The sequence below is a fragment of the Gossypium raimondii genome, chromosome 10 (genome assembly GCF_025698545.1).
Source record: "Gossypium raimondii isolate GPD5lz chromosome 10, ASM2569854v1, whole genome shotgun sequence".
Taxonomy (NCBI): Eukaryota; Viridiplantae; Streptophyta; class Magnoliopsida; order Malvales; family Malvaceae; genus Gossypium; species Gossypium raimondii.
The window spans coordinates 41,849,322-41,864,452 of NC_068574.1; the positions used below are offsets into that span (position 1 = coordinate 41,849,322).

The 15,131-nt window shown below is 36.5% G+C and overlaps 3 protein-coding genes across 3 annotated transcripts; all 3 read right to left on the minus strand.

The window, feature by feature from the left end:
- Positions 1–407: 407 nt before the first annotated feature.
- On the minus strand, positions 408–2,510 carry LOC105775497 (uncharacterized). Its single transcript, XM_012598006.2, has one exon. It carries the CDS (start codon positions 2,508–2,510, stop codon positions 408–410), a length of 2,103 nt encoding a protein of 700 aa, XP_012453460.2.
- A 54-nt stretch (positions 2,511–2,564) lies between these two features.
- On the minus strand, positions 2,565–3,572 carry LOC105775498 (uncharacterized). Its single transcript, XM_012598007.2, has one exon. It carries the CDS (start codon positions 3,570–3,572, stop codon positions 2,565–2,567), a length of 1,008 nt encoding a protein of 335 aa, XP_012453461.2.
- Positions 3,573–4,028: 456 nt separating this feature from the next.
- On the minus strand, positions 4,029–5,171 carry LOC105775499 (uncharacterized). Its single transcript, XM_012598008.2, has one exon. It carries the CDS (start codon positions 5,169–5,171, stop codon positions 4,029–4,031), a length of 1,143 nt encoding a protein of 380 aa, XP_012453462.2.
- Positions 5,172–15,131: the final 9,960 nt, after the last annotated feature.

Below are 15,131 nucleotides of genomic sequence, written 5' to 3' on the forward strand. Positions count from 1 at the left end.
TTCTAAGCTCACGACTTCTACTGATTCCTTATAGGGTAGGATTCATTTTTCTTCTTCCTCCACCATCCTTAACAAATTTGGAGATAAAACGCTGCCTAGGTCATCTTCAAAATCCTGAGGACCATCCATACTCATGTCTTGTTCAAATAGGGACTCTGAGTTAGTAACAGCGTCGCTCATCTCATTGATATCTGAAGACCTGTTATTGGGACAAATGGAGGCCCAAATAAAAGAATCTAAGAATACTTGTATGCATGTATGATTATAAATGGAATGAAAAGAATGAAAGAATATTTGCTCAAGGTGAGACTGAATGACAAGTTTTCATTGAAATGAGATTTTGGACATGTGCCTTTTACAAAAGATTCTCATTACCCCCAGGCTTAGGGCAGCAAGTGTTCTGAATATTATTCTGAATTAGTTCTAAATGTTACAGGGATATCCTCTGCAGTCCAGTTGTTCAGAACACTTCCAGGTTCGTAAGGGCGAATGCCCGATAAATTTCTTTCCACCCTTTCCTCTTCAAATATGGCATTGATGTCCAACCTTCTGGTCTTTCCTTTCGTAGCTTCATTCTTCCCTTCGGGGTAGACAATTCCCCCAGACACAAATGTCCTAGATATATGGGTAAAGGTCATTGGTTCCCATTTGGTTTCCATCCCGCTCAAACGTGCTCTTCTTTTCTCTCGCTTTTTCTCCAATTCCTTCTTTCTTTCCCTTGCGTCAGGCTTATACCCCAAACCACAACGGTCCTGTTTGTTAACCAAGATTGGTACTTCGACCCATCCCTGGAGGTATTTCCCAAGTCCTCTTCCAGGCAACGTTCTCTTTCCCATTGTTAGCTGCAAACCCATTGTCGTAGCTTTGGATATTTTAGGCGCTAGAATTTTACTCCCCTCGATGACAAATGTTGCGTTTACGAATTCTAATGATCGGAATGAACATTCTATCATTTCACTATTGGCCTCTATATATGGCGCGTCATTGGTAACTGATGTGATGATGTCTTCTTCTGCACCTATAGTTACTAATCGGCCCTCTGTTACCAATTTCAAATTTTGGTGGAGTGACGATGGTAAAGCCTCTGCAGAATGGATCCAAGGCCTCCCCAATAGGCAATTATACGAAGTCTTAATATCCATCACTAGGAAATCCACCTCGTATGTATTTGGGCCAATCAAGAGGGGGATCTCTATTCTTCCCATTACCCTCCTTTCAGTGCCATCGAATGCTCTCACTATATTTTGGCATGACTTCATGTGAGAGCTATCCACAGGTAGCCTGTTTAAAGTGGACAGGGGTAAAACATTCAGTGCTGATCCATTGTCAATGAGTACCCCCGGTAGTATGCATCCCTTGCAATAGGTAGTGATGTGCAGGGCCTTGGTAGATCCCATGCCCCCTGGCGGTATCTCATCATCATTGAAGAAGATAAAGTTGTCGACATTTATATTGTTAACCAGGCGATCCAATTTGTTCACTGAGATATCGTTAGCAACATAAGTCTCATTTAGCACTTTTATCAACGCATTACGATGTGTCTCTGAACTTAGAAGTAGCTCGAGCACTGAGATACGAGCCGGTTGCTTATGCAGCTGTTCCACCACACTGTACTCGCTATGCTTTAGAAATTTTAAAAATTCTCTAGCCTCATCTTCGGTCACCAGTTTATTAACATGCGATTCAATTCTAGCCGTCTTGGTTCTATCTTGTTCAACCGCCAAGGCTTTTCCTTTTGTAGTATCTACTTTTGTATTTACTGGGTCATAGCATTTTCCACTGCGCGTATAGAAGCCTGCATCATTACCCTCTTCTGAAGCATTTATCAGTTTCTCCTCTCCCGTAACAGTCACATTGCAGTCATAATTCCAAGGAACCTTTTTGCTATCCTTGTAAGGAAAGGCTACAGGTTTTTGGATTATGACCCTTGGCGCCATTTGTGTTCCAAAATCTGTGCTCCTTGGCCTTGAAATAATCACCACTGGGTGATTTTGGGCTCTTCCCGTAGGTCCTTCCTCCAAGGCATAAACTTCTCCTTCTTCTAGTCCTTCGATTTCTTCATAAAATTCTAGCTCTTTGTTGTTCATTAGATTTTGTACCATGGCCTTGAATTCAGTGCAGTTTTGAATGTCATGGTCTTCTTTGGCATGGAACTCGCAATATTTCTTTATTCCTTCAGGCCTTTCTTTTGATTCTTGCTTGATTAGACCTCCATTTATCATTTGTTTCCAAACCCATTTCAGTGGGGTATTTACCTCAGCAAATTCATCTTTGATTCTCCTTCCCCCATTCTCAATTATTGTATTTACCCCTTTATCAGAAAGATTGGGTAACGGATTTCCTGCTACGCTTGGTCCTGATGGGTTGTCAAACTTTACGATCCCCATCTTAATGAATCTTTCCACTGCCTTCTTAAATGCAGTACAGTTCTCGATCGAGTGCCCTGGTATCCCCGCATGGTATTCGCATTGGGTATTCATGTCATACCATTTAGGGTATGGAGGTCGCATGGGCTCTAGATAATGTGGAGACACTATGTGCGCGTCGAATAGCTTCTGATACAGTTACTTGTACGTTATTGGAATGGGCGTGAATTGAAGTCTCTCTGTGTTGGGCCTTGTGTTGGACTTTTGCCTTGAGGGGGCCTGGTGACCAGTGGTTATCGTTTTTGAAGGGCCAATAGTAATCGATTTTGAATGACTCTTGCTATATGTGCTTACGTTGTTTACTTCGCCCTCCTTTTTCCTTGGGGCTGGTCTTTTGAAATTTTCCCCTGCGTCTATTTTATCGCTCCTTATTGCGTTTTCAATCATTTCACCAGACATTACCATATCCGAGAAGCTCTTGGTAGCACTCCCCAACATGTGGTCGATGAATGGGGCCTTCAGCGTATTGATAAAAAGCTCGGTGACCTCTTTTTCCAAAAGGGGTGGCTGGACTTGCGTTGCCACCTCCCTCCATCGTTGGGCGTATTGCCTGAAACTCTCGTTTTGTTTCTTTTCCATGTCCTGTAACGTAATTCGATCAGGTGTTATGTCCGTCACATAACTATATTGCTTCATAAAAGCTTGCGCCAAGTCTCTCCATGAACTAACCTTAGTACAACTCAGCTGGTTGTACCACTTGGCTGCAGACCCGATCAAACTGTCCTGGAAGCAATGGATTAACAGTTGATCATTGTTGTAGTATCCTGTCATTCTTCGACAGAACATAGTTATATGAGCTTCAGGACAACTAGTCCCGTTGTACTTTTCAAACTCCGGCATCTTGAATTTAGGCGGGAGCACTAAATTAGGAACCAAACTCAAATCTTTGGCGTCAACTCCACATTGGTAGTCGGTGTTCTCCATAGCTCTAAATTTCTCCTCTAGCCATCTACACCGGTCCTCAAGTTGTTTTGGCAGGTCCATTCTTACTTTTTCGATTTCTGCCATGTCATCGAGATTAGGGACCACAGGGTTGGTAGGGTTGTTCCCGGGATTAGAACCCGAGCCTACTTGAAAGTGCATTGGTACCGAGGCGCCAGCCCGATATTGAGGTCCAATAGTGACAGGTGCTCTTTGGGGGCACATATCTAGCTGTGCCTAAGTGCTTGTCGGGGTAAAACCTGGAGGATAAACAGGGTCCTCCTGATCAACTCCCGAATTAATTACAGGGCTCTTTCCCTTATCAACCAATAATTGTGCTAGTTGGCTCATAATTCTTTGGGATTCCATCGCGTCTTGTTGGATTTTATCCAATTGTTCTTGGATCTTTTCTTGCATATCTTTTTGCATTTGTTCCAGCCTTTCTAACCTCTGATCCATTGCTGTTGTTTGACGTCGAGTACCATAGTGATATTTGGTTGGATTTTTGTTGATTTCCAGGGTAATTGTGACAATTTTGATTAATTAGGGCCTTCTTAATGAAACTTAATGCATGTAATGAAATATAATGTAAATGCATAAATGCAAAGGGAGGCATTGATTCCAATTCAATTTCATTAGAAGAACTCAATTTAGAAAACAAATTTCTTCACATAAAATGGACTACATATACGGCTTTGCCCTTATACTTAAAGCCTTAACACTCTTAAGGAGCCGAGCTAACTCTCGACCTCGGCTCGATTCTGATGCAAACTTTAAACTTAATACATCAGCCTGAACCGCTAAGGTTTGTAGATGATCCGCTACTTCCCGTACTTGAGTCACAGCTTCGCCCATAATGTAATCCCTTTCTCTAATCTGATTTTGAGAATGATGAAATTGCTCTTGGCACTGTTCATTACGCCTTTCAAGAAGTTCCATTCGCAGTTTAGAATTGTGCAATGTGTCCTCAAGATCCCCTATCTTTCCTTTCAGTTCTTCGATCCTATTTAAGCTCGCTCTTAACTCTATCACAGAGTTTCGACTACGGTGCAGATGAAGCGACTTTTCCAACTCTGCTACCCGGGCTTTTAATCTTGCTTCTTCATTCTGGCATTCTGACAAGTTTTTCTCCAAAGCGCTCTCTCGAACTAGGGCGTCTTGAAATTTCTTCTCCCACTGATCAGCTTTGGTCTTTTCTTCTTTGATTTCCTGTTGCCACTGCTCTGACGTTTTGCCCAAACCGGCAGTTCTCATCGACAATCGCAGCTTCTTATAATCCATTTTTAGGCTATCCAAATCCTCTTTAGCCTTGTTCTTTCCTTTCTTTAGTTTCTCGGCTTCTAGCTTGTGGATATCGACGTCTAGTCCCAAACGCGTCTTTTCCTCTTCTAGCTGCTCTATCCTCTTTCCCCATTCCGAACTCCTTTTTTCAAAGTCCTGTTTGATGATTTCTAATTCTGACGGAGCTACTTGCAGACGCTCCTCTAGAGACTGAACGCAATCTTCTCTCGGCCTAGGGATATTGTCATTGACCCTTTTGTTCCACCACCCATAATACTCGGGAGTTGTCATTGCCCCTACGGTAAATCTTTTCATCCGGTGAACTCGTTTCCAAGCATTAGATATTTCTCGAATTTTTCTCTTATAGTTATCATCCTTATAAGAGAACTCACACTGAGCCAACCCATGCGTTGCCAGTATGAACTGTCTCGATCTATATTGTCTTAATACAAGTAAAGGGGTATATCCGATAGCTCCCCAAATTCCAAGTAAAGGGACCCAGTCGAAGTCCCCACATCGATATAAGATCTCATCGGGCACCATCCAATGAGCTTTCCATTCAACGTCATCTTCTTGAAGACTTTAGAGAATCACCATCCACTTCTCTTCCGTGATGTCGTCTCGTCTTGGTGTAGCCGCTAGTTCTTTCAATGGGGAGTAACTTTCTGAGAAGACCCGATATGAGACCTTTTCCACCTTCCAAAAGTGACTATGAAACCACACCAATAGCAACTGCGCGCACCCGATGAACCTTCCCTCACCCGCTCTTCGACACGCATTTAGGGACCTGAAGGTTTCGGCCAAAATTGCTGGGACCGGTGTGACTCCCTTGTCAAGCCTATTAAATAAATCTAAAACTGCTTCATCCACGTGGCCTAATGCCTTAGGGAAGACAACCAAGCCATAGATACTTAATGCAAAGATATCAACCCTTTTCTTCATATCCGGATGTGCCAAGATCAGATCCCGCAAGCTTTTCCAAGGTATGCATTTGCTGTCCCCCTTTTGCTTAATCTGGGCTACAACCCATTGCTCGCTCATTCCGGTGATGCACACTAATTTCTTCATGAATGTTGGGACATTAGCTGCTCTCGAGTAGACTTTGTCAACTTGGATCCTCGGACATCGTAGCAAGGTTGTATATTCTTCTACTGTAGGTACCAAATCTACTTTCCAAACGTGAAACAACTATAGGCTGGATTCCAGTACTGCGCAAGGGCTCGAAATAGGCGCTTGTCTACTCTTACATCAAGCAAATAGGGCATGTCACCATAGTTACCATAAAAGAGTTGCTTGAGCTCGTTATCCCATTGATTCCATTTCTCTTTTAAATCTTGCACATCGTCCTGAGTCACACTAATGCGAGTGAAGTCCCATAATTCTGATGCATATCCTTCCATGAGGCTATCACCCTTTTCTCGCTGAACCTTTTCGGACTAAACTCGGACAGCTGCATTGTCTTCCACTTTACCAAGAAACTCCCTTTCCATGTTGAGCTTCTCTATTTAGATACTGAACTTGAACCAACAGCTCTTTATGATGAAAATGCTATGCAATCACAGTCAGAGCAAAGCAAGTCAGTATAACACAAAACTTAAACTCAAAGTATACAAGAAATAATAATTAAAGCCACTATTCAGGAAACTACTAGGGTTCGAGATGGTTCTACATAAGGTAGGCTCCTAGGGCTCATTACATGCAGTTTGGTTCTAAAGTCGAGGTACCCGAACCAACAGATTCCTCGATCCTCACCCATTATAGGCTCATACGGACCGAGTTCAGTTCAGGGGAATACATTTCCCTATGGCTGCACGAAGATGAAAATCTCACGAAGACATAGGTACGAATGTATCCCGAAAGTGATCCGATATCCTGTACGGAGGTGAAAACCTCACGAAGGACTAGCTTCTCACTCCCACTTAAAAGGGGTGTGACCGAAGGTCATGCAATGCAATTTACGAAGATATAAAAATAAAATACAGAACATGATGAAAAATATAACACAAAACAAAGGAAATGCAATGAGAGAATCGTAAATTTAAATCGAATTTTCAACTTTCGACAAAAGACAAGAAATAATCAACACGTGGCTTGATTCTCTTATTTTATTCCCCAGTGGAGTCACCAAGCTGTTGACACCATTTTTTTTGATGAAACGGGGTCGACTTGGATTTTAAAAATGAAAACGGAAAAAACGGGAGTCGCCACCAATCCTTTTTTGATAAGGTGTGATCGGATCACCTTGAAAAATGGTTGTTTTTAATAAACGATTTAATTTTATTAAAACAACGATTTTGGTCTACGAAATTTAGAAAAACGGGTTCGGGAGTCGATTACGTACGAGGAAGGATGAGCAGCCTCGTAACGCCCAAAAATTGGTACCTAGTTGATTAGTTAATGTCTTAATGTCGAATACTGAAAACTTTAAAGAGTTTTAAAAAAAATACGATCCTTAAAAAAAACTCGAATAATAGATTGAAAGTTAAGAAGATATTTGGCTATTTGGTCAAAAGAGAAATTGAGACCCAGCACGTTAGGGCACATTCTCTCAAATTTCCAAACGCAAATATTGCCTTACTTTGAAAGTTTAACAGGATATTTGGCTATTTGGTCAAACGAGAAGTCGAAACCCAACACGTTAGGGTACGTTTCCTCGATTTTCCAAACGCGAAATATTGCCTTATTTTAAAAGTTTAAAAAGGATATTTGGTTATTTGACTATTTGGTCGAACGAGAAATCGAAATCCAGAACGTTAGGGCACGTTTTCTCGATTTTCCAAACACGAAATATTGCCTTATTTTAAAAGTTTAAAAAGGATATTTGGCTATTTGGTCGAACGAGAAATCGAAACCCAGCACGTTAGGGCATGTTTTCTCGATTTTCCAAACGCGAAATATTGCCTTATTTAGAAAAACCTTCCTTTTGATGTTTGGTATTAATAAGCATGACAAAACAATAACGAATAAATAAATATAATAGGCAAAATGAAATGACGACAAGGTAACAACAATATAATAGGAAAAATGAAATGACGAGGCGATTACATAAACAAAGCAAACGAATAAATAAATAGAACTAACAATTTAGAAAAGTAAAAGTGGACATGAATAAATAAATAAACACCAAATAACAATGATAATAAATGGAATAAATACAATTATGTAAAAATATGTATGCATGTATAATTTTAAGTTATGAAAATAAGAAATGCATATAAATTATAGAGTATTAAAATGTATATAAATATAAATATATATATTAAATAAAAAATCTGTAAGTATTATAAAATAAAATGTAAGTATGTGCGTGTATATATATTTACAAATTGTTATAATATAAGAATATATGTATGTGAATTATAAAAATATTTTTGAGAATATAAAGAATATATATAAGTATGTATATGAAGTAAAATATGTATACATATATGTAAGTATATAAGAATTATGAAATATGAAAATATATTTAAATATGTACAAGTACACATATATATATATATATATATATATGAATTAGAATGTGTATATTTATACCTATATCTATGTATATATGAAAATATGAAATATAAAATATAAAAAGTATATATTTATAATAAATGAAAAGTATGTACGGAAATATATATTATAAAAATGTATGAACAATTTGAAATTATTAATATTAAAATATTTTAACATAGATAATAATATATAAGATGATAATATATAAATTTAAACCAAATAAATAAATAAGATAAAACTTTAGATAAATACTAGTCAATCTAAAATAGTTTAAAATAAAACAATATACAAAAGAAAATCTTAAACAATAAAAGAAACAGTTTTTTTCTTAAATATATAAAAAATTTAATGCAAAGCAATTTCAAATAAATAATAAATATAAAGGCTTAAAACAAATAATGGTAAAATAGCATATATAAAAAAATTAAACATATTAAGGACGTGGTTGAAACAGAATTAAAAAAACGGGTCTTAAACTACAAATATATGAAATAGGTGGTAAAGGGGTTGAAATAATAGGCGCTGAGGACCTGGGGGACTGATTACGTAATATTCCCTGTCCCATATGCGCATTGATTTGCGCGGGACCAGATTGGAAAAGACTCAAAATTACATGGCTGAAATCGAGTAAAATAAAGAGTGCATTGAATGTGCCACAGAACTGGAGGGTCTAATTGCGTAAAATACCCATTAGGGCAATGATGCGCAGCCCTCCAAGCCTTCAAACGGCGCCGTTTAAATCAACATAAAGCTTAAAAAAAAAACGCCTCCTGCAATTTCATTTTCTTTTGCAAAGAATCACAAAAAATGAAAGAGTGGGGGGGTCCTTTTTCTATGCTAGGGTTCCAAGATTAGAGCCCTGGCCGCCACACGCCCATCGCCCAAGTGGTCGGAGCCATGAGAGAACGCCTCCCATCAGCGCATTGAAGCGCATTCAGAGGTCGAAGCCACGAGACAAAGAGATGAAGGGAAAGAGGAAAGCTTTGGCCGCTCCCTCAACCCGTATCCGGCGACGGTGAAGTGCCATCGACGGCAGATCTAAGGGTCGATTCAGGTAGTTCTTTTTCCTCTTTTTCCTTATCTTTACTTAGTGTTTTAAGACAAATTAAAAAAGAAAAAAGAAAGTAATAAAAAGACTATATAAAACAAACGAAAGAACGATTCTAAAAAAAACAACCTTTAGAATTTCAATTTCTGACTTTCGATTTTCTGATGTGCGTTCGTAAAAAAATTAAAAAGGTTGAATTCAGGCTTTTATACCCGGATTACAAAGCTCTACCAAGCTTGCTTTATAAAGCTAACAGAATTTCTTTTCGACAGCTTAGAATGTAAGGTCGGGAGACTTACCTTTCAAGGGGCATATTAGAGCTAATCGTCTCTTTCCCAGCTCATCCTAAAGGATGAGAGGATTTTCCCCTCAGCTCACCTTTATATAGACAAATACTTCCTGAGGAAGTAAGGGAACAATGTCCATCTCTTACTCGGTTCTTAGATATTTTTCCTTGTCCCGTTAAATGTGCGTCACACATCTCAATCCTTATGATTCACTAGGTAGATGCACAACAGCTGTAAAGCAAAACACACGGGCATATAAACTCATACATAGCTTATGCTTAGGTCCTAGCTCATTCTTCGATAAGGCGTAGCTGGTAGCTTGACTTATCACATGTTGGTTTGACAATTGACTGGTAGCTCGATAGTACATCCAATAGTGCTTTATCCTGCTCCATCGATAAGTCTGTTGCAATTAGTACTGGTAAAGTATCGTTATCACCCAAATACCCGTATTTCAAATGTGCAGAAAAGGGCTTTAACTTTAATACCAGTGGTTTGATAATTGACAAAGTCATCTTGGCTGGAAGATTCTTTGATTGACTCAGAGGTTCTTTATATTATCTTTTCTAGTCCAGTTGATAGATGTGTTCCAACTACTTTTCGAGTAGTTTATTAGAAAATCTGTCTTCCAGGATTTCTTCAATATCTGAAGTGCAGTCTTCATATTCTCTTAATTATTCTTTTATGTCTTCCTCCTTGTCCTCGTTCATGTAACACCCCAAAATAGGGCCTAGGAGTTAGGGGTATTTTAGGAATTTTGGCTTTAGAGTGCCGAAATTATATGACATGGTATATCGGTGATGTTTTTTTATTATAGTCCTTTTAGAGGTCAAATTAATTTTCGAAAAAGTGTTTTAGAAACCTTTAATTTTAGAAAAAAGGACTGATTTGTAACAAAGTCAAAATTGTGAGCTTTTAAAAGGCAATTAAACCAAATTTTAAAATCGAACCTAATAACCCCCATTCTTAATTTATTTTCACGTTATTTTCTTCTTCATTGTGTATGTTACCGTCTATTTCCTGTCCCAAATCCCTTATCCGATTTTCTTTGTGTATCTTTTGATTTCTATCATTCTCCAAGACAATTACCTTTATAAATCTTTAAGAAAACACTAAAAAACTCCATAGATTTCATCATCTTCTTCATGTGTGAATTTTTCAGGTTTTTAAAAAAAGTCCGTTTTTCTTCCAACTAAGGTAACCATTCATCTTTCTATTAATTTTAAATGTTATTTAGTCTTTAAAACCAAATTTTTAGCCATTAAATCATGTGTTTTGAATAAAAACCCAAAATTAAGTAGTTAATGGTGGATTTTAGTATTTTGTGTAAAACGTGGTTTCAAAGTGTTTTCAATTAGTTATGACATGATTAAGAGGTTTTAAACTTACTTTGAAGTTTCATTAAATATTTCTTGAGTTTTAATAAATTTTAGAAAATAGTCATAAAACATGTTGAAAAAGTTGATACCATTAATTGAGTATTTTATTGTAGTTTAAAGGTTGGGAATTAGTCATAGATGAATAATTAGATAATGGAACTCGTTTTAGGTGAAAATATTAAGTGTAGATCGAGATATTTGGATTTCAAGTTGGTTATGCTAAAGGTTTCGGCTACATGAGAATATAGCTTAGGCTTATTTTTTTTATTTCTTGTAGTAAGTCCTTAGCTAATTTTTGAATGTATTGTTGTGTGAATTATTGTGTTGAAGCTTCGGATTCGTTAGGACCTTTTACGAGAGATAAAGGCAAGGAAAAACTAGTTTGAGCTTTCAGCTTTTTGGTAAAAGCGTAATTGGTGAGTGTTTAGAATAATTGCTTGTGGATATGATTCAAGGCATTATTTGGGAATTTAGTAGTAGCCTAAACCCCTACTCTAAATTCCGAATGTAAGTTTTCTCATACCTATGTTATCTTGTGAACTATGTGCTTGTATGTTTTTTAATGTGTGAATTGAGTTAAGATGCTATAACATGTGATATGTGGTTATGATAGCTGTTGTGAAAGTGCAAATGTGTACATGTTATGTACATGCTAAATGTTAGTGATAGTGTTTTGCTAAAGATGCAAATATGCAATGATAGTGCATGGATAATCGATAAGTGATATGTGTTTAATTTCAGATATTTTGGCCTTGTGATCTTGAAATTGTTGGATATAGTTGGCATGCCATAGGATTGTGTCTAACGCCCCTAACCCGTATCCGACGCCAGAACAGGGTTGCAGAGCATTACCGGAGATTACAAATCAAACGGACAAAAATTACAAACATTTCATAACATATTAACAATCACATCAGAACAAATCAAAATCATATATATTGTCCCTTATATGAGCCCTCGAGGCCCTAAATACGCATTAAAAACAAGTCGGGACTAAATCAAAAACTCAGAGAATTTTTCAAAAAACATTAAAAATTTTCAAAGCTGCATGGGTCACATGGTTGTGTGACTCACACGGCCAATGACACGTCCGTGTCTTAAGCTGCGTGGGCATTTAAAATAAGGATACACGATTATGTCCTAGCCTGTGTTTGTGCCTGTGTAACTCACTAACTTGGGCCACACGACCAAGCCACACGCCCGTGTGCTAGGCTATGTACCCTTCGAAGTAATCTTGCACGCCCATGTCTCTGCCCGTGTGAACGAAAATAAGTCATTTTACAAGCCATATTTCTCACCCAATTTGGTATAAACCTACACCTAAAAATGCACATTTACACAAGCTATAATAAGGCATCCAGAACAAGCACAATCAAGCTTTATACAAATGGTATGATTACATACAACCAATATGCCCTTAGACACCTCAAATGACAACTTAGAAACATGACTAATCATGTGTTCAATATAACCAATTGTTCAACTAACATATATGCATATTTACATCAAAACTTACCATGTACATCATTTAACAAAACATACCATTTGGTACCAAAACTCCATTGTAAAACTAGCATCAAATGACCATATAAATCATTTGCACTAAAACACCAATTTACCACAATTACATCCTATCACAAAGCACATATTCAATATGCATATTCATACCATAAGTTTTATCTTCCATAATTCAACCATACCAAGTTATTCATCAACATTTAGAGAGCAATTATTTATATACCATATACTAGACTTATACTATCCTCAAAGTGCCAAAACACTAGCAAAACAAATGGCTAAATTATCAACAAAGTATATAGGCCAACATTAGCCAAAATAACCTATACATGCCATTATAAACAAAATTAAACAACCGAAAGTACTAAAAGAGCCAATGGATAGTGTGATATAGCTCCAACAAGCTTTCAACCCGAACAAGCTTTCGATTCACTGAAAACACAGAAAATACACAGAGTAAATATTTAAGCTTAATATGTTCGTATAACATAGAATTTAGCTTACCATTTAGTTAAAAATTAGGTAAGTAAACATAACATATCCCAACTCAATTTGGCTAAATGCCTAAGCACATATTCAATAACATGTTAGCCATGTAAAACATATATAATAGCCAATAAACATGGATGAACATAACCACTAAGCAAGTTTCATATACATGTATCATCCATTTCATGTTTCAATATATCATGTAATATCATTTCCATGTATCTCATGTATATAACTGTAATAGTTCGTATTGAATTCATATCATCTCGTAAAAGAACATTTCCCGTTGAACCATTTAGAATATCGTTGGATACTCGGGATAGCTCACACATAGTGTGCTAAACTGTAATCCGTCAATTCCTGTACATATATGCTCATACGAGCTTTGAATTGGTATGCTCTCACGAGCTATAAATCGGTAAGCTCATACGAGTTGAGAATCAGTAAGCTCTCACGAGCTATAATCGGTAAGCTCATATGAGTTGAGAATCGGTAATCCCTGATGACATGTCATTTGTATCTTACGAATTCCTAAGGTTCAAACGAGACTCGATAATTGTCATACGTCGTCAGATATGTGATCGATATTTATACATGGTAATTATACAAATCATATACATATAATTCAATTAAAACATATAAATACACAATTTAATTACACGAACTTACCTCGAAGAGTATACGTAGATACAGAGGCGATTAATCTGAGACTTTCTCTTTGCCTCGATCTAACTCTGTATGAGGTGTAACTGGATCTATACAAATAAACTTAACTCAATTTAATATATTTATCATTCAAATTAGTCCAAAACATATTTTTTGAAAAATTACCATTTTGCCTTAACACTTTTAATTTTTTTGCAATTTAGTCCTTAGGCTCGAAAAATGAAATTCATGCAATTTAACCCTTACCCAAGCCTAGCCAATTTTTATACATATTAGTAGCAGCCCATATATCTCATAAATTCATAATTTTACCACACAATATTTTCTATTTTTCAATTTAGCCCCTAATTGATAATTTCATCTAAAATTCCTTTACAAAAATTGTTTATCTAACAACAACCATTCATTTTCTATCATCAAAATTCAAAAATCATATATATTCATCAATGGTAAAACCCTAATAGTTAAACATTTTCACAAATTAGTCCCCGTGCTAGCTAGATTAAGCTATAACGATATTAAAAACATAGAAATCATCAAAAATAGTACAAAAACACATACCTAATTGAGTTTACAAGCTTGTCGAATGCTTAGCAAAAAAATGGCTTCTTTCCCTTGTAAAAATCAGTGGAAGATGGTAATGGAAGATGATGATATTTTTTTTGTTTATTTTTATCATTAATTACTATTTTACTTAATGAAGCTTTATAAACTTTAATAATTACACAATTTCCAAGCCAACATCTTCCACTATCAAGTTAAATAGTCTAATTACCATATAAGGACTTAAAATTTAAATTTATATAGCTATTTAACACCTTTAGCTATTAGAACCCAACATTTACACTTTACGCAGTTTAGTCCTTTTTATCAAATTAAGCATGTAAACGGTAAAATTTCTTAATGAAATTTTAATAAGGTAACACTATCATGTTTTAGACACTAAAATAACAATAAGATAATTTTTTTAACTTTGGATTTGTGGTCCCGAAACCACTATTCTGATTTCACTGAAAACGGGTAGTTACATTGTGAGTACTCGCCTATATGTATAATGATTTTGGGAATTGAGGCCCTAGGACATGTTGGAGGGATAAGGGAATGTGAGCTAAGCTCCATTCAATGGGACATATAAGGGGAAATAAGGAGAGTGTTAGTGTTATGCTTCACTTTTGAGACTTGTGTAACTCTATGAGACTATGTGGTGTGTTGGAGATCTGTGTATTCAATATAAAAGTGAGTTCTATCATCACTCATCGAATACACGGGTCTCAAACACACCATATAGTCTTATAGAGTCAAAAAAAAGTCCCAAAAGTGCCCAAAATCACTGTACATATAGGTGAGTACTTACAATTCTATGGCATGCCAACTATATCCAACGGTTTCAAGATCACAAGGATTGTGTTATGTATTTATATGATATGTGACCATTATGTAATTTATCTATAAACATGTTTATGAGTATTGTGATATATGCTTAAATTTTATGTGATTATATGTGTAATGTGATATATGCTTAAAAGTGAATGTGATTACCATGTAAATGAACTAGTAAATAATGCACGAGTGAGTATAATATGTCACTAGAGTTGGAATTATTGAGGTTGTGTTATAT

Bases quoted from the DNA above. Each gene is read 5' to 3' on its own strand.
- LOC105775499 (XM_012598008.2), bottom strand. From the start codon at position 5,171: ATGGTGCCCGATGAGATCTTATATCGATGTGGGGACTTCGACTGGGTC.
- LOC105775498 (XM_012598007.2), bottom strand. From the start codon at position 3,572: ATGTGCCCCCAAAGAGCACCTGTCACTATTGGACCTCAATATCGGGCT.
- LOC105775497 (XM_012598006.2), bottom strand. From the start codon at position 2,510: ATGCGACCTCCATACCCTAAATGGTATGACATGAATACCCAATGCGAA.